The sequence below is a fragment of the Protopterus annectens genome, chromosome 8.part0 (assembly GCF_019279795.1).
Source record: "Protopterus annectens isolate FY-2018-M chromosome 8.part0, PAN1.0, whole genome shotgun sequence".
Lineage (NCBI taxonomy): Eukaryota > Metazoa > Chordata > Ceratodontiformes > Protopteridae > Protopterus > Protopterus annectens.
Window position 1 is genome coordinate 639,506,649 of NC_056741.1, and position 22,924 is coordinate 639,529,572.

General features: G+C 40.6%; 1 protein-coding gene across 1 annotated transcript in view; it reads left to right on the forward strand.

Annotated features, from left to right (window-relative positions):
• Window positions 1-22,924, forward strand: part of CACNA1F (calcium voltage-gated channel subunit alpha1 F) — a 4,101,209-nt gene that overhangs the window by 559,416 nt on the left and 3,518,869 nt on the right. Inside the window, 1 exon segment of the mRNA XM_044079296.1 lies at window positions 7,724-7,866. Within this exon segment, the coding sequence (XP_043935231.1) occupies window positions 7,724-7,866 (143 nt within the window).

Genomic DNA, 22,924 nt, shown 5'->3' on the forward strand with positions numbered 1-22,924 from the left:
AGCACAAGATCAGGCCTCATGCTAGGAACAAAAAGTGGAAAATGCTGACTAGAGAACTGTGGCAGAAGGTAAAACAGCTTTTAAAAGCTGTTAAAACGTTGCTGTTCCACACAAAGATTGAGTGGCAGAATGAAGCGTCTGAGTGTAGACATTAGTACTATAGAAGAGGCTCTTCGTTTTTGCTTGTTCACTGTTTTACAGTGTTTGTGCTCCTACATTTTTTCTGTATTTAACTGGTAATACATGGAGCAGATTAAATTCCATCAATTACAAAAACGTATGATCGGGTCGCCAATCATAATACTTTATTATGTGCTCTTGAGGTGGATTTCTTGGCATCCATTTCTGGAGTAGACAATAAGCTGATTATGATAAGACACCCAATCATAATCCTCGTATCTTTTTCCTGATTTCCGAGGGCAGTCATGGCATTCCATGCAGTACAAAGAGATTAAGAGAGTAGTCCAAATGTACAACAACGATGTGCCTGAAACTCAGCTTCTGGAAAGTGACCCAGCAGGTGGCACAAAGAAGCACTTTCAGGTTGCTAGACAATAACGGAAAAATAAAAAAGACAGCTATCAGACTATTCATGAGCAGTGCCAGCAGTAGTCTGTGCAACAGTCAAGAGGTTGCAGAGACAGATGGAAAGAGTTCTTCAAGAAGCTTTTGAATGAACAGAACCATACAGAAGATGCACTGCCGCATGCACAGCCTGTATTGAAAGGTGAAGAAGACCCCACTCTAGAAAAAATGTGAAGAACTCTAAGGAAAATGAAGTCAAGGAAAGCAGCAGGCTCAGATGAAGTCACACAGGTATGAGCAAGATGTTGGATCTTGAGGGTACTTCTCGAGGCGTGGAGAGAAAGGTGTTTCTCTAGTGGCTGGAGGATAAGTATTCTAGTGTCAGTGTACAAGAACAAAGGGGACATTTACAACTGTGAGCATTGCAGAGGTGTCAAACATTTTGTCACAGAACATGAAGTTGTTGGAGGGAGTGAGTGATAAATGAGTATGCAGAGTAGTAGAGAGTAAGGTGGGAGATGAGCAACATGACCCACCCAATGTTTGTAGTGAGACAGATAATTGAAAAGAAGCTAGATATGAAGAAAGAGTCCAACTGGGCATTTCTAGACATGCTGGAAGCATATGACCAGGTTCCAAGAAATGTGGTTTAGGAAGTACTCTGACAGTATGAAGTCCTTGAAACATTGTTATAATTAATGCAGGCAGTGTACAAGGGCCTAAGACACACATACAAACAGTGGGTTTTCCAGTGGGAGTGGATTTGCATTAAGATATAGCTCTGAGCCCACTCCTGTTCGTATTGGTGAATGACTATGTTAGTAATCTAGGTGGAGGGTGCAGATTAACAAAGTTGCTTATGCAATGTGGCACTGCAAGTAGACTCTAAACAGGAACTTCAGCAAATTAGCAGGGACTGGAATACAAAACTGAAGGCATAAGGGATTAAACTGAGTACAGACAAGACATCTGTCATGGCAGCAAATTGCTGGAAACCAGAAGTTGTTGAAAACTGAGAGAGAAGATAAAACATTGGAACAAATTAACAGGTTCAAGAACATAGGAGGTGTGGTTGAGGAGACGGGAAGTCAAAATGAGAAAGTCAAAGTTAGAATTGGAGGTGCTGCAGCCAACTGAGACAAAAAGGTATGACTAGCATATGACAGAAGAATGTCAAAGAAGCTAAAAAATGAGGTGTACAAAACAGTGGTGCGACCAGTGCTTCTGTATAGGACAGAAACTGGGCAGTGAAATCAGAGCAGCTGAGGAAGCTTGACATGACAGAGATAAAGTTCTTGAGATGGCTAATGGGACATATACTGTGGAACAACTGAAGAAATGAGGACATCAAGGCTGAAGCCAGAGTAGCCTCAGTTGCAGAGAAAGTCAAGAACAGATTGGAGTGGTGTGGTGACAGGAAAGCATAAGCCAATTTGGAAAAGAAGATTTGGGAGAGACAGGAAGAAGGCAAGGGGAATAAGGACAGAAAGTCATGTGATGGGTGAATTATCTGAGAGAAGAAGTCAGGCATGACTTAGTTGAAGCAGTATAAATATGGCTCTGAATTGAGAGAAGTGGTGACAGTTGGTGTGAGAGCCCGATGATCCCAGGTAGAAATGGAAAGAGGAGGTTGATGATGATTTGTGTTCTTTTTTTCCTGGTGGGAGCATCCTGCTTCACGTCTATACCTTTTTGTTTCCCACCTGATGACAGGCTACTTGGATTCTGCCTGTTAGAACTAATGCCTGACGTTTTTTTTTTAATACATCGCCCACTTCTTGTACAAGGAGGTTCTTCTGTATTATAATTCATTTTTTCTGGTTTGCAGAGCCTTACTGGATTAGACTAGATAAGGCTAAATTGAATTTTGTTGACATACTGTAGCTGTATCAGATTTAGTTTCCTCTTCTTCAGCAGTTATTAATAACTTTAATGTGTTGTCTTCTAGCAGCTTCTGAATGGAGAAAACCCCACAGAAGCTGCACTGATCCAGACATAATCTACAATGAAAAAGGAAGAAGAACCCTTCCTCAAAAAAGTAAGAACAGCACTAAGGAAAATGAAGCCAGGGAAAGCAGCAGGCTCAGATGAGGTCACAGCAGATATGATCAAGATGTTGGATGAGTTAGGAGAGAAATGGCTCATGAGCATACCTCTCAACCTGGAAACATTAAAAATCTGGACAAGGCCCATGAAAAATAGATACAAATCTGTATGCTAATTAACATATAATTTGCATACATAATTAGGTAACCCCACTCCAATGGAATTGTGGGATAGCTGCTTTCAAACATAAACTGAAGAACAGACAACCAAAATATGGCACCAGAGTCCCCCTGCAGTCATCCCAATGTCCCATTACCAGGTTATTTCGGCCCATTTACCATAAACACTAATGAGTGCATATTGCTTTACTTCTACAATGATTATTTGGATTTTATTTTTGCATTTTACAGCACAACAATGCAGAAACACTAAGACATCTGCTAAACAAAGCGATACTGTCTCGCAATGAAAATAGACTTGGCACTAAAACTTCTCTGCCCTTGCAACTCACATTCAATGAAACCCACACCACCTCCAAAGAAAATGCATCTGGCCAGTGATGGATAAAGATTACCTTTGGGCTGTTTTCAAATCAGTGGCCCCTTGCACACAAAACAAGAAACATACATGTGTTCTTTTCTTTGATACACCTTCTTGACTTTATTAAATTATATTCCTTGTATAATACAACACACTTGTTAGAGCGCATTTTAAATTTATTGTTTGAACATTTTTTCAGTAGGCTGTACTGTAGGCAATGAAACAAAACGCATGAACCAATAATGACAAAACTTCCCAATTCAGAACATTTTCATCATAAAAGTTTACTTCCACACCCACACTATAAATAGAATGACAGTATAGGCATCTTGCACAGCGTCTCACATTTATTTTCAGTTTCATTTTTTTGGGGTGGGGGGGACAAAAGGTCAAAAACCAGGGACAAATTTTAAACATTGCTTGTATAATTTTGTAAAGTTGCTAAAATAAAATGCTGCGTTACCACCCTACATTTCACTGGCAAATTTTGATTCCAGGACCCTACGCACTACAGTCAGAACAACATACCACTATACCAAATCAGCAGCTTCCTGAAAAATGGGAAGACTGAAACTTAATGGCTATCATTTAGTAAATTAATTTCTCACTTCTCACCATAGCTCTCAACCTCTTAGCACAAAAAAACTGGACAAACAAAGCCAATAATGGGGGAATACAAATTCAGTCCTCACTTCTCACCACAGCTCTCAACTCTTAGCACAAAAAACCTGGACAAAGCTCACAAGTAGTGGTGGCTAGGTACTTAGCAAGGACACATTTTAAACATTGCTTGTATAATTTTGTTAAGTTGCTAGAATAAATGTTACCACCATGCATTTCACTGGTAAGTTTTGAACCCAGGACCTATGCACTACAGTCAAAGCAACATACCACTATGCTAAATCAGCAGCTTCCTTTAGTGAATTAATTTCTCACTTCTCACCACAGCTCTCAACCTCTTAGCACAAAAAAAACTGGAGAAACAAAGCCAATAATGGGGGAATACAGATTTAGTTCTCACTATAGCTCCCAACTGTTAGCAAAAAATCTGGGGAATAGAAATTCAGTTGTCACTATAGCTGTCAACTCTTAGCACAACCTTCAACTCTTAACACAAAAAACTGGACAAAGCTGAGAAGTGGTGGTATCTAGGGACTTTAGGCTCTTTTTACCCTGTACTGGATGCACCACCAGGTATATTGAATGGGGGCATGTATACACACACACACACACACACACACACACACACACACACACACACACACACACACACACACACACACACACACACACCATTCTCAAAAGAATCAAAAATGTTCACTCCTGTTCAGAGTAATCAATAACCATTTTTTGAGACTGTTAAACTCATCACATTTCCTTCTGTCATCCTTGAATTGCTCATTGTGATAACATTTTCCTATTTATACATATCATTAGCAACTAGCAAACTAGTATTTTGAATTGACTGGTGTTGCCAGTAACCTAAGATGTTACATTCAGCCACCAAAACCTAAAACTGATAAGGACAGTCATTCAAAAACTGTTGAATTTAGCCTTGACTAAAGATATTCTGAAGACAGTAGTTCACTGATCACAGTTTTCCGAAATGTTTGAATTTAGCTTTCTGTTTCTTTTTCTTTTCCTACAAAATACTTATCAAGCTTTACCTGTGTAGGACTATAACAAGCTAACCAGTTTTCGACAGTCTTCTCTAGTTAGAGGAGAGCCCTTTCTCAACAAGATCAATGCTACACAGACTAGGATTACATGATACTGCACTCAGTAGAATTCACGTAAGGAGCCTGGGCGCGCGCGCGCATACACACCTCTGCAGTTACCTTAAAGAAGTTCCCAACCGGCAGTTTCAAACATTCCCATTAAAACTCTCTGCAGTTACCTTAAAGAAGTTCCCAAATGGCAGTTTCAAACGTTCTCATTAAAGCTTTTTTTGCTCCGTTCCCGGCTAGTTGCTTCTCGCTTGCATTCGGACTGCCATTCTGAAGCTCCGTTAGTTGCTTCATTTGGACTACCATTCTGAAGCTCCCCGCTCGCAGGACTGGCATTCTGAAGCTCCGTTCTGTTTCCCACTCACAGTAATGCTCAAATTAGAGCTGCATTTGCGGCCAGCTAGAAGAGCTTCATTTAGCTCAATTCCGACTGGCTGGATGGCCTGACGGCACTAACGTCATAGTGCACATGATGACGTCATCTCCGACAGCGCAAAATTGAAAAGAATTCAAAAATAAAAGGGAAAAAAATCGGAAATGAAGGGGTGCCACTCAGGAATTCACACCTTCATTTGGACCCCAAAACTCGGCAAAAAATGAGTAATTTGGGACTGTTGGGAGCTATGCTCATGAGTCATAATGGCAACTATAGCAGTATGGAGAAAAAAAGTATACCCCAGGTGACTTTAAAATAAGCATTCTAGCGTGAGTGTTCAAGAACAAAGGGGACATTTACAACTGTAGGTAGATATATCAAATTCCTGTCACACTGCATGACAGCCCTGAAGAAAGTGATTGGTAAATGAATATGCAGAGTTGTAAAAAATAAGATATAAGCAGTTCATATTCAGATCAGGATGCAGCACAACCTGTCTGATATCTGCAATGAGACAGATAGCTGAGAAGAAGCTAGAGTTGAGGAAAGAGTCCAAATGGACATTCCTAGACCTGGAGAAAACATACAACAAGGCCCCAAAAAGCTGATTTGGGCAGTCCTGCAAAGCTTCACAGTTTTAGAATCATTGGTTAGTATAGTTTATTTATAAGAACCGAATGACACAAGTACAATCTGTTCTGATGTAGAAGGGTTCTCAGTAGGGATGAGTGTGCATCAGAATTCAGTTCTGAGTCCACTGCTGTTCATATTGGTGATGAACTACATAAGCATACAGGTCAGAGTGAAGAGACCAACAAAGCCACTGTATAGAGATGATGTGGCATTGCAAGCAGACTCTGGACAAGAACGTCAGTAAATGAAAGTGGAATGAAATGTAAAACTGATTACAGACAAGAGGTGCAACAGCTATAAGTAGGGGAAATCAGAAAGTGAAACTGAGATAGAAGCGGAAATTGTGGAACTGATTAATAGCTTCAAGTATGTGGGAGGAATGGTTGAGGAAAAGGGAAGTCTGAATGAGGAGGTTAAAGCAAAAATCACTGGGGATGAAGCAATCTGGCACAGTGTGCCAGGGGTAGTGTGTTACAGAAGAATGCCAAAGGAGCTGATAAGCAAGGTGTACAAAACAGTGGTGCATTCAGTAGTACTGCATGGTACAGAAACTGGTTATTGAAGGCATAGCAGTTGAGGAATCGAGAGATGATGGAGATGAAGTGCCTGAGATGGGTGGTAGGATGCACACTGTGGGAGAGGTGAATAAATGACATCAGTGTTGAAACAAAAGTAGCTCTAATTGCGGAGATAGTCAGAAAGAACAGATTATTGTGGATCAGGCACATGTGCAAGAAGGCAGAAGATGATCTAGAGAAGAATATTTGGGAGAGACAGGAGGAGGGCAAGGTGAAATGAAGAAACCAGGGCATCCAGAAAAGAGGTGGCTGGATTGCATGAGGGAAAACAATCCCTCCTCCTCTTTGCTGAATGCTTTTGTTTCCTCTTGCCTTCTTTCTGTCTGCACAAATGTTCTTCACCAGATTGTCTTCTAATTTCCTGCACATGTGCCTGAACTATCATAATATGGGTATGGAATACAGTCATATGACCATACACTGCAGTGTCAATGTATATGACTGCTGTCTAAAAGCCATGCAGTGAATCATTTTCTGGATGTGATTATGCATCTTTTCTTTCTTCGAAAGTATCTCTCCAAATTAATATACCGTCCCAACCATCTGTCCATTTTGTAATTGCATTAAAGTGCTTTATTACCTGCATTTTGGTTTCCAGTCGCTTTCCTATGCCAGTGATATGATCGCAATTACTTAGTGCTGCTGGTTTGGTGACCTTCCAGGTTTGTTTCCATTAGAAAATAGAGCAGTACTGTAAAAAAACAAGGTAATGCAGGTACCAGTGAGATTTGCAAGTATGGACAGCCAAGGTCTACAGCAAGTTCCTTTTAGCTTACTTGTCATAATATGTAACTATAATATTGTGGTTTAAAGGAACAGATTTTATTGAATATCTCTTTCATGACAGGAAACACTTTTAGGTCTCTTTAGGTATTTATACCCGAGCAGTCTGCTGACATATTTTAGAACTATAATGCTAAATTACATTGGCAAATTTTTTCTTCCATGAGATGTATATTGAAGAGTATTCCTGACTGCTGTTTTTTTGAAGTATTGCCTCATTAGATGGTGTGCGTGTGGTCATTCTGTGATTGATTATCTGATGAAAAAGTGACTTAAGTCATGCAGAATCATGGGGCTAAAGAAAGGTAGATTGAGAAGAGAGATTAAATTTTATTTAGTGAATGTGTCAAATACTAGTTAAATGAACATTTTTGGGATTGAGATAGGTGCTATTTAGGGAATGGGTAGTAGAGGGGAAAAGGGCTATGAACAGACTACTGAAATTTAGGTAAGTAGCAATGCAATAATATGCTGTGCATGTTAATGGGGGAAGTAACTTTTCTTTTTTTTTTCAGACTGTTTAGTGTCATTCTTGAACAGTTTACACACAAACAGGGAGACGCTCATCACATGGGAGGAAAGCCTGGAGGTTTCGATGTCAAAGCACTTCGTGCTTTCAGAGTGCTACGACCTTTGAGGCTGGTCTCTGGGGTTCCAAGTAAGTAAATTGTTCAAAATATGGTTTAGCTACCAGTATGATTTTATATATTTCTGGCTTAATGCATATACTATTATTGTTTACACTATACTACTAGCATTATTGATATACTTTTATTTATATCTGAGTATTTTTTATATCCATGAATTTTGTTGACATATGTTTTTGAAGGCAGTATGTATTAGTTATGTTAAATATACGGCCATAAATTTTATGGCAATGATTATATTTTATGTTGCTTTAATGTTTATTTAATATTTATGATACATCAATATGCAAATCTTAGATTATATGTAAATTTTATATATATTAATTGAATATGTTTTTAATCATGCATCTATGAAATGTTATTTAATGGTTGGTATATATCTTTAAGGCTTTGGGAATTTTTTCCCGCCAAGATGACTATTTAAACAAATGTAAAATGTTTGCAACAGGTCTGATGAAGCTATTGGCGAAAGCACTCACCTGTAGTGCACTAATAAACTCAGTTAACTATTTTATGTGATTCCAGCTTCAGTTTGTTCCTGCATCTACGTTTTGGAAGTATTGGAAGTATATACAGCTATATGGTCTTTTGGCAACCCTTCATTGTTTTGCTCTCGCTTTTTGTGATTTTTTTATTGGTACCAGTATGAAAGACTTGGGTTTATTCTTCCAAGATTTAAAACTCAAGGAAATGGGTGATTTCTAATTCAAGCTGATAATGTAGTATTTATTTCAAATTTGACAACGGGCTTCTTTGTAGTTCATTCTTTTCAAGAGCTGTAGCAGCATAGAAGACTAGGAACTACATGCCATATTAAAATGAAGAGGTAGGGATTTGTGCAATGGCAGAAGAGCAAACATTTTACTGTATTAGCCAATTCTCATTTTACAGGCTACCTATCTTTTCTTCACAGTTTGTAGATCACATATATGAGTTTTTATTGAGGGTGGTTTGTGACACACACTTCATCCTCTATACATGCACAGACTCAGCAGTTTTATCTAGAATTTGAGGCGCATTGATATATTCAATGATCTTTTAAACAACTGTGGCTGTCACTGAGTAACACTGTATCAAACATTTGGAAATAAACACTTTATTACCTCTCTTTTGGCCTATACTCCTCAGACAATTAAGCCTAACCAACTACTACTTGCTCTCCCCTTTCCTGTGCCCCATACGCAACCCCACATTTACTACTCTAGGCTGTCTCCTTTCCAGAGATTAGCCATGTGTTTTGTCTTGTTTTTGGTGTGGCTTACAATACGGGCTAATACCAGGCTATTGCTTTTATGTTGTCTGCAAGACCTCAGTGTTTTTAACATGCCTTTTGACATTGTGACACCTTTGCATACAACATATTCAGTCTTTGACTCTTACACTGGCTGGGTGCTGCCATACCATCTGGGGGGAGGGTAGAGTCTCTTTGAACCTCTGGTAGGCTAGTCTTAAGTTATGTTACCAGCCATATCTCATGGCATGCAAAAGAGAATGCTTCTGCATTAGGTTAATCCCAGTCTGTTCCACCAAGGAAGGAAAGATGCTCTCCAGCTGTTTGCTGCATCTTCACCTGCCTGACTCTGTCAAGTCAATTACTGGGATACATAGCCTTGAGCCTTGACAGAGCACCAGCAGACCAGGAGGAAATAAGCAAATTTAGCTTAGATTTTTTACTAGTGATATCTTTCCCCCTCTCCCCTTCATACACACAAAGGTAGCATACTTCTGTATGTTAGGCAATTTGAATATGTTTGGACATTGAAACCATAGAGGAGATAATGGGTTAATGATTGCTTGATTACCATTGACTGACAGGGCAGGCAGGAATAGAGATTAAGCTAAAGTACTCCAAGACTTATAAAGTGTAAAAAAAAAAAAATGGACAGGATTGCAGGTGTTTGGGTAAATTATTATGTCTTATTTAACTACAAAGCATTATCATTAACATGCTTTAAGATCACAGAATGTTACTTGCAAGGTTATGTTGTTTTGCCCAAACAATTCCAGGTGACAGTCATTTACAAACAGGTTGAACTGTTTAGAATAACTTTCCATTCAACATTCTTCTGGCAAATCATGTAGGTAATACTTTGTGATAGCAAAGTATGCTAACTATCATTTTTTTTTGTATTACATGGTGCCCTTCCACTTATCAGTGTTGAAACTGGCTTTTAGCAAGACATTTTTTTTCAATACAAATAGTGTACCTAGACACCTGGGATCAAGTTGTTTATTTTTCTTTTATTTTAGAAATAAGCTCAATAGTAGTGTAGATTACAATACACCTTTTAGTGCAGAAATAAGGAAACAAATTTTATAAGGGCTGATATTCTTCCTTATCACTGTTGCAGTGTTCCTTACAAATGGGATAGCTGAATGTCCGGGTAACATACCAAAGCCGTTACTATTTCCAGGCAACATACGTCAGATGTGTGTCCTACATTCAGGGCATAAGGTACATGAATGATGTACCAGTGCCTGATCCTCAGAATGTCTTTGCCACCAGTCTGAATGATACCTTACATCTGGTCTGCAAGACGTTCGCTGCATTAGTTCAACCACAAGCATTCTACAGCTAAATACCCCATTGGTGTCTCAACTTTCTATTGCTTCTTCTTAAATTACCGTTTATGTCATCCAGAAAGTGAAAATATGAATGTGGGGGCAGATTCCTCATAAGGATAGATATGAGAAGGGCTTTTTTTGCTTGGTTCCTGCACAAGACCATACTCATTGTGAGATTTGTCAGATGTTTGTACCAAAGACTTATTATATCCATCTGTCGTACCTTTCTATTTACTTAGAAAACCAGTGTCTAAAACTTTTAACTCAGGGTACCATGGTTTCTAAATCCACTCATCCCGATGTTCAGTTACTGCTTATGAAAAAATCTAAAAAGGCACACTTTGGATTTGTGACTGTCCAGTCTTTGGACATCTCTATAAGGTTGGATGTGGAATCTGATGACAATCCACTGCTGAATCTGCTCCCTGTGTCGTGACCTATTTGGAGGCCAACATGGGGTTGCCCAAATGCATGTCTGCCGAGCCTGTGTCTGTGTCTGTTCCAGATGTGAAGGAAGAACACCGGCTGATTATATCAGAGTGGAACTGGCTGATTATATTAGAGTGGACTATTAGGATTCCCCAAATTTTTGTTGGGAGAAGGTTCCAGGTACTCTAATTGAATTTAGGCAGGAGGCCTGTGCCCCCAAGATTTGTTAAGGCTGACGTTCCCTTAAAAAGAAGCAGAAGACCAGCTATGTGGTCCTTGGGGCTAAGAAACCACATAAAGAATGGCAGGATTTTTCTCAAGGTGTCTTCAGTGCCCTTATGGCTTTAAAACCCCCTCAAGGATTATCTGTTCCTGTCTCTGTTCCCTGGTCCTATACTCCTAGACATCATAGGAAATCTGATTCCTATGAGAATTAATTGGATTTGGACTCTGGTGAGGAGTCATTAGATTACTTTTCTCAAATCCATTCCCTCTTGCTCTGGGGTTTGAGGAAGAAGATTCCCTTTCTCCTGACTCTCCCATGGAGGAATTATCCTTTGGAGACACTGTGGTACATATGATGGAGCATTTTGAATGGGATTGTTCCCAAGTTTCTGACATCCAGAGGAGGTACTATAACTTCTTAAAAATTGATTCTCTTGAACATTCTGTGGTCCCTCTAGTACTGATTGCTCTTTTGGACACTTTTTCTTCAGCCTGTCAAGCTCCTGACTCTCAGCCCCCTGCATCTAAGAAGCCTGACAGGTTCTATAAAGTCCCTGAGTCTAAAACATTTTTGTATAAAAGTTCTTCCTCTGACCCTGATGTGATTTCCCTGGCCACTGATAAACCTTCTGAACTGTTTCCATCTTCTAAGCTTTTACCTTTTGATATGAACAGTGGTGCTATGGACCACTATGGGAAAAAAGTATATACTTCTGCTATCAGCTTTCAGGGCCATTAACAACTAGATCCATATGACTAGGTGTGTCCTGGTTCTTTTGTCTAAGCTTGGGGTATTCTGATTAGTATGTCGGATTCCAAGGTAAAGTTTTCTACCTTTTCCATTTGTAAATTCTGCTTTTTAGGTGGCCTGTAATTCTATTAAGTGCAGTTATGATGCTGCAAATGCATCTTTTAGGCCAGCTGCATCAGGGTCTATGATGAAGAGATACTCTTGGTTATGCTTACACGTTTTCCCTGATTCCCTGATGACATTAAGGCTAAATGACTGGATTCTCCTTTAGATAGCCAGAATAATTTTGACTCTGCTGCTGAGCTTTTTAAGTCCTTACGGGATAAGAGAAAAGTCATGCAGGACTTCAGATTTTCCTTTCTCCTTTTTCTGAATGCCAAAGAAATTATCCATTTAATCTTTTTTTGCCCGCAGGAGGCCAAGGCAGCCTCCCAGGGGCAAGCAGTCCTCCAAGAGAGTTTTTCCTGACAAGCTTTCTCTGCGTTCCAAGGGTCAGAAACCTTCTTCCCTGACAAATCATCTTCCATTTGGCAGTCTTTTTTTAAACACCTTTATTGAATTATCACTTGTGACATACGTAAATTTACATTTGTACAAAAGTAATCAAATTGTATTAAATTAACATTAATAAATATTATAGTTCACCTACAGTATATTGCTGTATATCATATAACCTAAGCAATATTACATAAATTATTCAGTTCCTACCCCTTTTTTAAACAAGAAACATCTTTATTAAACCATCACTTACCACATAAGCACTCATACATTTATATAAATGAAAACGAATCACACAGACACAATCCTAGTTGCAACCATTTTACATCACAAACCATACTGACACACTCTTAGTTGCAAACATTATACATCACTTATAATCTACCCAATTATTTTCAGTCAAACATTACATAGCTCATTTAAGTCCTGCCTTCTTTTAAACCTCATTCCTCCCCTGTATGTATTGTTTCCACAATTCCCAGTTTTTCCTATGTAGTTTGCTCCTTCCCTTTTTTAAACAGCTCAATTCCAGTTGTTTTATCTCTGTTACTATATTCACTATTTGTAATATAGTTGGTTTAGATTTTGATTTCCATTTTCCAGTAATTGCTTTTTTGGCAGCCACCATAATTAGACACAGCAAGGCCTTACCATGTCTAAGCAATTCTGATTCTGTATCATAGCTCAGAAAAATCATCTCCCTTGTCACACCAATCTACCCACCCAGCATCTCCGACAGTGCATCCCACAGGGAATCCTTAAAGTCCACCAACCCACCACACTCCCAGAAAATACGTTCCCAAGTACCTCTTTCTTCCCTATTACACCTCCAACATTTGCTGTCTACTTGAGGAAAAATTCTCTGGCATCTACTTGGGGTATAAAAATATCTGTGTAAATATTGCAAAGCAAAAATCTTAAATCGTCTAGATTTTGTTGCATATTTGGGAGACCTACATATATCCTGCCATTGTTTCTTTGTGAATTGCATATCAAATCTCTCTTCCCAATCCTTTCTAACCTCCTCTGAGGTCAAAAATCTACTCTTCTTTGTTATGCTTTCCCTTCTAGGCCTCCAGACACATCTTCACTGTTGCAAATCACATTCCAGTCCCCACCTATAAGTAATATTCCTTGCTGAAAACTGATTATTCCTCCCAGAATTTTCTTAAGCTCCATTATAGCAGCTTTAGGTGGAATATAAATACATATCTTTTTTATCCTCTTTTATCACTATTGCAGCATCTTTTGCAATTAGTATTAGTAATCCTCTTTTCTTTTGTCCCAGGTATTCTGACGAATAACTATCCTGCAAATCTTTCTTTGTCAAATTCACATGTACAGTTCTTTCTAAGTGTGTCTTCTGTAACATAGCTGTTTGTACTCTGCATTTTTAAATATTGTTCACTACTCTTTCTTTTTTTTGTATTTATTTGTGAGGCCATTGACATTTAAATACATTACAGAAAGCATTAATGCATTAAAAAGATATTTATTACCACCTTTTATGTATAGCATCTTTTTTGTTACATGCATACACTGTTTGACAGGTTGAACTTTTATACATCTGTTTCTTGTGATATACATTTGAGCCTATGTATTTCTTCCAATTGACATTCAGCCCACTTCTACCGCTTAGCCAGATTCCCATTTCCCTCAGGCTGACTCTGTCCTTTCCTGTCTGGCAACAGATAACCACAGAATTCTGGGTGCTTTACATTATCCAAAACAGTTATTTTATGATTTGGAAGTCCCTTCCTTCCTTCTCATGCCTTCCTTAGCCTTCTCCCTGCCAGCACCCTCACGTTTCTTTAGTTCTTCAGGACCTTTTGGTACAGTGATCCATCCAGCTAGTCCCTCCTTCTCAGCAGGGCACAGGTGTTCATTCCAGGATATTTCTGGTTCCCAAGAAGGAGGGGACTTGGAGATCTATTTTGGGTATTTCTAGATGCTTTTTTCTCCTCACATTAGACAATTCTTTGCTTTTCTCTTTTTCCCTCTCCACTGAATGCTAGTGAGAGAGTTGACTTCCAAGATGGCTGCACAGTACACACTGATCAGCAGCATAACTTCAGGTCTCCCAGTGTGAAAACAGAAATTCAGAAAAAAAGAGTGCAATTGAAAATGCATATATATTTGGGTAAAATTCAGTCACTGGCTAGTAAATACACTACTGGATTACAGCAAAGAAGACATTTGGAAAGCCTGGAAGAAAATCAGTCAGAAAAGGTGAAGGGGAAAACACTGTTTGGCAAAGGATTATACAGCTGTTCAGCAAAAAGCATTTCAAGCTTCAGCTTTGGTTCAAAAAATGCCCTCCAGTAATTTAGAGGAAAAATAAATCAAATGTATTCAGAAATGATTAAAATAAATAAAACATTGGACTATATCAATTCAAACAAATAAAGTCTGGAAAAAATGGAAGAAGCTTTAACTATACATTAAGATGAACTGATAAAAACTACAAAAATCAGAGGCTGGCATGAAGAAAAAGCTGGCTGAATATGAGGTTTCTCAAGAATATCTGTTTTAAAAAAATAGAGTTAGAGGACAGCACTTGCAGAGAAAATCTGAGATGTTCTGCTGTACCAGAGAAACTGGAAGGAACAGACTGTATTACTTTTATGAAAGCAAAAATAAGCAACTGGGCTGGTATCCCACAGCAGAATTTGTTAATTGAAAAAAGGCATATACAGTGTATGCTCCAAACCTGGCCATGATAAAGCAGTCAAGACCTATATTAACAAAGAGGCAATCATACCAGCAAAAATAGATGATCCCAACAAAACTGTGGCAGGTCAAAGTATTGAAAAATGGAGACAGCAGAATATTTGTAGAAAATGATTATTCACAGTACACCAGGCAGAAGATAAGCAGATTTATCCTAGCAGTCAGGGAATTATGAGAGGCAGGTATGAGATTCAGTTTGGTGTATCCAGCTGTCTTCAGTGTTTGTTTTCCTGGAGGATCAAAATAATTTTTTATGCAGAACAGCCAAGGAGGAAATAAGAAACTTTATCCAACCAAAAGTGAGTCAGCAAGCAGAAGGGGACTCAGCTTCTTGTTCTCCTGATAGTAAGATTCATAGACAAACTTTTCCAATGTCTCCTCCCAAGCCAAGAAGAACCGCAAAGCATTATTTAGCTATGTCTGCAACCTCAAAGGCAATACACAATTGTGTGCAGAGCTCATTGTAAGTGGAGCCACTTGTACTAAGTCAGAAGATGTAGCAAACCTCTTGGCTGATAAATTCAGCTCCAACTTTACCCCTCTCTCCCCCTCAACCTTCACTTAGGAACTATCATCAAATATAACTCCCCCTACTATAACTGGGGAACAGGTCCACTATAACTGGGGAACAGGTGCTTAATGCTGTCTCTAAGAGCAAAAACACTCCATCAGTGGACCCAGGCAATATCCCAGGATGCCTTCTAAGTAGCATGAAACATGACCTATCAGGGCTTCTAGAATTACTGTTTAACTGTAGCCTCCAAACAAGCTCCATGCCTCATGAATGGAGAAAGGCAACAGTCATCCCCCTGCACAAAGATGGGCCATCTACAGACCCTGGAAACTACAGACCCATGAGTCTCACTAGTCTTATATGTAAATCCATGGAAAGAATTATCATGGAAATGATCAGTAGAGATATGGCAAACCTCCAAACACTGGACCCAACCCAGTTTGGTTTCATCATGTGCAGATCATGCCTACTCAGCCTGGTGGACTTGTAGGTTTATAGGTTCATAGGTGTGTACCATGCTAATGGCCCTGGAGCCTTTACAAGCCTAGCAGTAGGATGAGCATGGCATCATGCCACCAGACCTTAGTTTCTAGTGCCTCTGTCAAGTAGAGCCACTGAAGTGATCCCAGGGATGAATTTTCTGTTTCCCATCCACTCATCAAGATTTCTTTTGAAGAGGGCCAGTGAGTTGCTCTGTTTGACATGTATGGGAAGTCTGTTCCATAGCATGGACAGTGTCTGGGTTATGAACCTGTCCATCCAGCACGTTCTGTTGATTGTGATAATGAGGTTGAGGTCTCTGGAGCATGTGGTGCGGAGGGATTGGGATTTCTTTAGATGTAGCATTTCTAACAGAAGTGGGTCAGACATGGCTTTGTAAAGTCAAACAGAGATTGCCTCTAAGTAGGCGATATGAGACAGAGAATAGTTGGAGTTTTTTGAGTCTGTCCATATAGGACAAGTGTTTAAGGCCTAAGATCCTCTTTGTGAGGTACTTTTGTGGCATCTCTAGTTGTTGCAGGTGTCTAGTGAGGTACATGCCAAATGGGGCAGTGTACTCAATGATTGGCCTAATGAGGGAAGAGTAGAGGGAAACAATGACCTCTTTCTTCCTGGATGCAAAACCTTTAGTAATGAGATGTGCCACATAGGACTTTCTGACCACAGTGGCAGTGTGGTGGTCAAAAGAGAGATTGCTGTCAACCTGTGTTCCCAGATCTCTTATAATGCCTTCTGTGTTCAGTGAACTACCATCGATGTGGTAGTTCATGGGAACTAGGTTTTTCCCAAATGGGATTACAACACTTTTTTTGGCATTGAGCTTAAGGCCATGGGTCTGACACCAGTCGGTCTCAGTGATGCCTTTCTGTAGGATGTCAACATCACTTGAGGAGTTAATAATGGCTCCCAACTTGCAATCGTCTGCTAACTTTGTCAGCCAGAGTCCCTTCATGTTGGCCTGGACTTCTGAGAAGTAGATACCAAAAAGGAGAGGACCCAGGACTGATCCCTGTGGGACTACACTTGTGACTGGTTGGCAGTCTAACTTGGAATCAGCTACTATCACACTGTGGGTTCTATATGTGAGCCTGTTTGCAACCCACCTACTGATGTAGGGGTTGATGCCTAGCTTAGTGAGGTTTTCTATGATTCCTCAGTGGGGAATGGTATCATAGGCCAGATCAAGGTAGGCTGTATGAACCACCTTGCCTTCATCCACAGCTCTGGTGAATGACTCAAAGAAGTCGACCAAGTTGAGCAGGCATGATCTACCCTTCATAAATCCAAAGTGTGTGGGATCCAGAGTTTGGAGATTCCCTATATCCTTGTTCATTAGGTCCATGATAGTGCGTTCCATAGCTTTGCATATCAGACTTGGGCTAATGGTGCGATAGTTCCCAGGGTCTGTAGTTGCTCCTCCTTTGTGGAGAGGGATGACTATAGTAGTGCGCCATTCAACAGGGACAAAGCCTGAGGTGAGACTGTGATTGAACAGGGCACACAGTTGAGGTGACAGCTCACTCTGTAGTTCATGTAGAACACAACCAGGGATATTGTCAGGTCCCATAGAAGCTGTATTCTTGGCCTTGAACAGTGCTGTTTTAACCTGTGCAGTAGTAATACTGGATGCCTGGCAATCTACTGGTATTGTGAGTGGTCCTTTGGGGGGAGGGGTAAACTTGGCACTGAATCTGTCAGCTAGTATATTGGCAATATCTGTTGGCTTGGTATAGGAGGTACCATTGTGCAGTAGTTCAGAGCAAATCTGGGTATTGCCATAGAGGTTCTTTACATAACTATAAAAGGCCTTGTGGTTGTCTTTACTATTTGCTGCAATTCTGTTTTCATAGCTAGCTTTAGAGGATTTGATGAGGGATGCCAACTTTTTGTTGAGGCTGATAAGAGAGTTTTTCCAGTCTTGGGAGCTCACCTTATTCCGCATCAGTTTCCTTTTTCTGTTGTAGAGTTTGTTTATGGGAGGGGACCACCAGATTGGCTTCCTTTTTTTTTGTAGGATAACGTCCTGGTTCTATTGGGTATGGCGAGATCCATACATTTGTGTACATGTTTGTACAGTGGATTGGTGTATGATTCGGCGGTCATGCACCTATTTTCCATTTGCATGGGTGCCGTGAAGTTAGCCACCTCTGTTGTTAGGAGCCCAAAGTTAGTTTTGGAGAGGTTTTGCATGGTGGTTACCTTTGCGGGGGGTGGGGGGGTGGGAGGGATATGGGTTTCCAAGGTGATTAGTTTGGGGTCGGATCTAACCAGGGAGAAGTTGACTATTGGTGTAGAGTAACGGCCGCTCATGTTAGTAATGACCAGGTCAAGGATGTTGCTACCTCTAGTGGGGGTAAGAACGAGCTGGTCCAGGGCATTGGAATTAATGAATTCCAGGAAACGTTGAGCAAGTGTATTGGTATATGGATAGTTTTGCCAGTTAAATGAGGGGTAGTTGAAGTCGCCCAGTATGAGAGTGTTAGGTTGGACCCTAATGTTCTCCAGGGTGCTTAGGAATGTGGAGTGAGTGTCTTGGGACATGGTTGGGGGCCTATAACAGGCTACGATCTGAATCGTTGTCTTACCCAGTGTTAGCTGCACCTGAAGTATCTCTGATGCGTTATGTTGGGCTACCAGTCTGGAGGTGTCCACGTCCTTTATGAATATGGAAACACCACCACCTTTGGAGCTTCGGTCCAAGTTCTGGGTCTGAAAGGTGTGGAATGAGTTATAGCCTGGTAGTGCAGGGGTGCTTTTTGCTGCCTTGAACCAGGTCTCTGTTACAGCACAAATGTCGATGTTCTCCATTTTAAGGAGTGCTTCGAGTGATTGCATTTTGGGATTTAGACTTCTAGTGTTGAGCAGCATGACTGTCGGATTGCATTTGTTTGTAGCTGTTACAGTGATAATTTGGTCTTTGGAACACCACCTAAAAAAGGCACTATAGGGGTGGCAAGAGCCTTGGCCATTATCCAGAAGCCCAGGGGTGACAGATGCAGGCCATCTCTGGCAAAGCATCAAGGTCTGTCAATCATGTCATCCTAGGCAGACAGATACTGGATCCCCTTAGAATGACACCATAAACTTAGCCAGTTGTTACAATCATTTTCTATTTGTACTATGGTATCATTCTGGGTGATGGTAGGATGCTGCTCAGGGCTAGGGTCTTACCCGCCTTGGCTACATAATCCAAGAGCTCCTCCATGTTTCTTTTCATGTAGTCTAGGGAGGTACGTCTCAGGTCATTCACACCCACATGTACAATGACAGAGTCATGTTTGTACCTGTTGTTGAGGAACCTGAGTGGGGGCATTATGTGGAGGATCCTGGCACCTGACAGGCAGCTGACTGTTACTTATTCTTTATTCAACCTAGTGAGTGGGACATCAGTGTGCCTCACTATCAAATCGCCTATGACTAGTGTGCTGGGGATGCTGTTTTGCCTTAGGGGCTTTGGTTGAGTGGCACACTCTTTAGGAGATTTGTGTGTCTCATGATTAGTGTTGTGCTGTGGTGATCGAGTGCGTTTCTGCCTTGGAGGTCTCTGCTGTTTGGGTAGATTTTTATTGAGAGCCTCCGCGAAGGTGGGTGTGTGGTTTGTGTTTTTATGTGATGGCAGTGCTGGTGTGTGTTCTGGAGGGCTGTGTGTTCCATGTGGTGTGGTGCAAGTGTTGACCTTCCCCTCTTGACCAGCTGTTCCAGTCTTGACTGGCGAGTGCGTGGCTTCCAATTTGGATATATAAGTGCATCTGTCACAATTCTGAGTGTTGGTGGGGGGTAAGAGGAGAGGGTTGTCAGTGTACATGAGGCAGTTGCTACATTGCCTCAGGATACCCAAGTTTGCCAGGTTAATAGGAGGAAGTACAGAGAACTAACCTTTAGACATGCCTGGAGGGGTGGGCATTAATAATAAGTAATGGAGCTGTTTCTTGTAGACTATTTAGTGCTGGTAGCACTTTTATGTGCTACAGTAATTGCTACAAGAAGTCTGGTATGGTAAAGTGCTAGACTAATAATCTAGTAAAAGTGCAGGACTGCAGAGAACTAGCAGATCTAAGGGAAAAATTGAAGAGCAGACTTTGGCACTTTTCAGAAGCTTACAAACAGTCCTGGATGCAGAAACTCTGCATCTGGCCTAGACTAGTTATAGGAAAGGTGGGAAACAAGCACAAATGTGGGCTTTCAAACCAGAAAGTTGAAGGAGATGGAAAAAAGTGCTGAAACGGCCAATAAACTACAATTTCTGGGCCAGAAACCACACCTTTTATGGTAGATAGACTACCTACTGCTTACCACTCCCACTGATAAGCTAGAAGGCTTCCCTCAACACAGAAATGCTTGGGGGGGGGGGCTCAGAAGCTTACAAACAGTCCTGGATACAGCAAAATTGTATCTGGAGTAGACTAGCTACAGGAAAGACGGTAAACAAGCGCAAAGACTGGCTTTTAGACCAGAAAGTTGAAAGAGATAGAAAAATTGCCCAAACGGCCAATAAACTACAGTTTTTGGGCCAGAAACCACTCCTGTGGTAGATAGGCTACCTAGTGCTTAAAACTCCCACTGATGAGGTAGAAGGCTTCCCTCCAACACAGAAAGGCTTAGGGGGCTCAGAAGCTTACAAACAGTCCTGGATACAGCAAATCTGTATCTGGACTAGACTAGTTACAGGAAAGGCAGGAAACAAGGTTAGAATTATTTTTTTTGTTACAGTAAAGCAGCTAAAACAGCACTAAAAACAATTCAAGTGCAGTGCAAGCTAGAACATTTTAGTGTGTAGCAATAGTAAAGCAAAGTATTCAAACTGTAGTCTGAACTGAATTCAATTATTGTTTAATTCAACTCTGAACAGTTCAAAAGTGCCAAAAAGTATACTTATCAGCTGAGAAGCACACTCAGTCAAAACACAAAGTTAAATGGAAAGGGAGAAAGGAGAAACAGAAGATAATTCAAGGTTAAAGGCCTAAGTGGGTTGGCCTACCCAGATGTTCTCTCTGTATTAGGTAGAATGAGCTAATGACACTAGAGTGGGATAGAGCTGGGATAGAGCTATACAAATGGGTCTGGTAGGAGTGTCTGAAATCAAACTATGATCTCACTGTACTCACTTGAGTGAGCAAATGAGAAGAACCCAGGAGGAGTGTTCAAACACAAATTTACAGGAGGGGTGGGCAATTCCAAAGCCACCAAGATTAATACCACAACAAGAACAGAGAGGGAGGGTGGGAAACTAACTGCAGAGAGAGAGAGAGTTTATAATATTCAGTGAAGCAAATAAACAGAAAAATAAAATGCAGTACTATCTTTAACGCAATATTCAGTGAAACAAATAAATAAATAGAAAAATAAAATGCAGTACTATCATTTAACACTGCAAGTTTGTACTTATCTCAGTTTGTAATACAGTTGATGTAGGTATATAGCAGCTAACCAAACAGCTCAAATATGCAGCTATTCAGCAGAAAAAAAACTTCTTTGAGAAGGTCACCAAACCAGTGGATGAGTGCAAAATCGTTCATACTGCCTACCTTGATCTGGCCAAGGCATTTGACACAATACCCCACTCGGTCTTTGACAAACTCAGGAGATTAGGTACAAACCCATATGTCACCTGGTGGATAGCCATCTGGCACACAGACAGGAGGCAGGAAGTTAGAATAGGGGAGACCACCTCTACAAAAATGCCAGTCACAAGTGGAGTCCCCTAGGAATCAGTCCTTGGACCTCTTCTTTTTGGCATTTACTTCTCAAAAGTCAAGGCCAATGTCAGTGGTCTCTGGCTGACTAAATTTGCAGATGATTGCAAATTAGGAGCTGTTATTGAATCTCACACTGACACAGATGTTCTCCGGGGTGGGGGGGGGGGGGCGCCACAGACAAACAAATGGTGTCAGAGCCATGGACTAAAACTAAATGCCAAGAAATGCATAATAGTATCCTTTGGAAAGTCATCCATCTCTGGTAACTATCATGTTGACAACAAACCCCTTAGAGATGACCCAGTAGTCAGGGACTTATAGACACACATAGAGTAATCTAGCCTTTGATCATCATGTGTCTACAGTGTTGAGGAAATCATTCTATGTCGTGGAACTTATAAACAAAGGTATGGCATTTAAGTCTAAGGTAGTAATTGTTCCACTGTATTTGGCATTAATCAGATCTGTCTTTGAGTACAATGCCCCCTTTAGTATGTACCTAACCAGGCATATCTAACAAATGGAACTTACATAGAGGTTCCGCACTAAAAGAATACAGGGCGTAAGCAATATGTCCTATGCAGACCACCTCAAGGCACTATCCCTGTATTCTGTCTCCTACAGGCTTTTGAGAGGCGATCTATGCCTGGCATACAGGGCATTGTCAGATCCCACTCTGACCTCCTGCATATCCACAAAACAAACAGCAGCAGAATTACCCATTCTAAAGACTAAAACCTTGCCTGTAATATAAATAGGACCTGCTGGAGAGATAAGTATGTACCCCATCTATGGAACAGGCTCCCCATCTATGTGATGCAGAGTTCCTCCCTAACCCAATTCAAGTGCAACTTGGACAGTTGGATGGGAAAATGGAAATTAATCCCTGATTTGGCACCTATGTCTCTAATGGACACAGGTAACCTGTAAATGGTTAATCTCCCAGGCCCATGCTTATACTTATCAAGGGTATCAGAACTTCGCAGAGATTTGGGATGCATGGCTAGGCTTAAAAAGGCCCTTGTGGTCGTTAGCCTAGTAAACACCTATGAACATATAATGAAACCTTTTCCAGTGTTCCAAAGGAAAATGCTTGTGAGACATTAAAAAAGCACATTAGTTGACTAGAAGAATTAGCAGTACCTTGGACTTGAACCAGA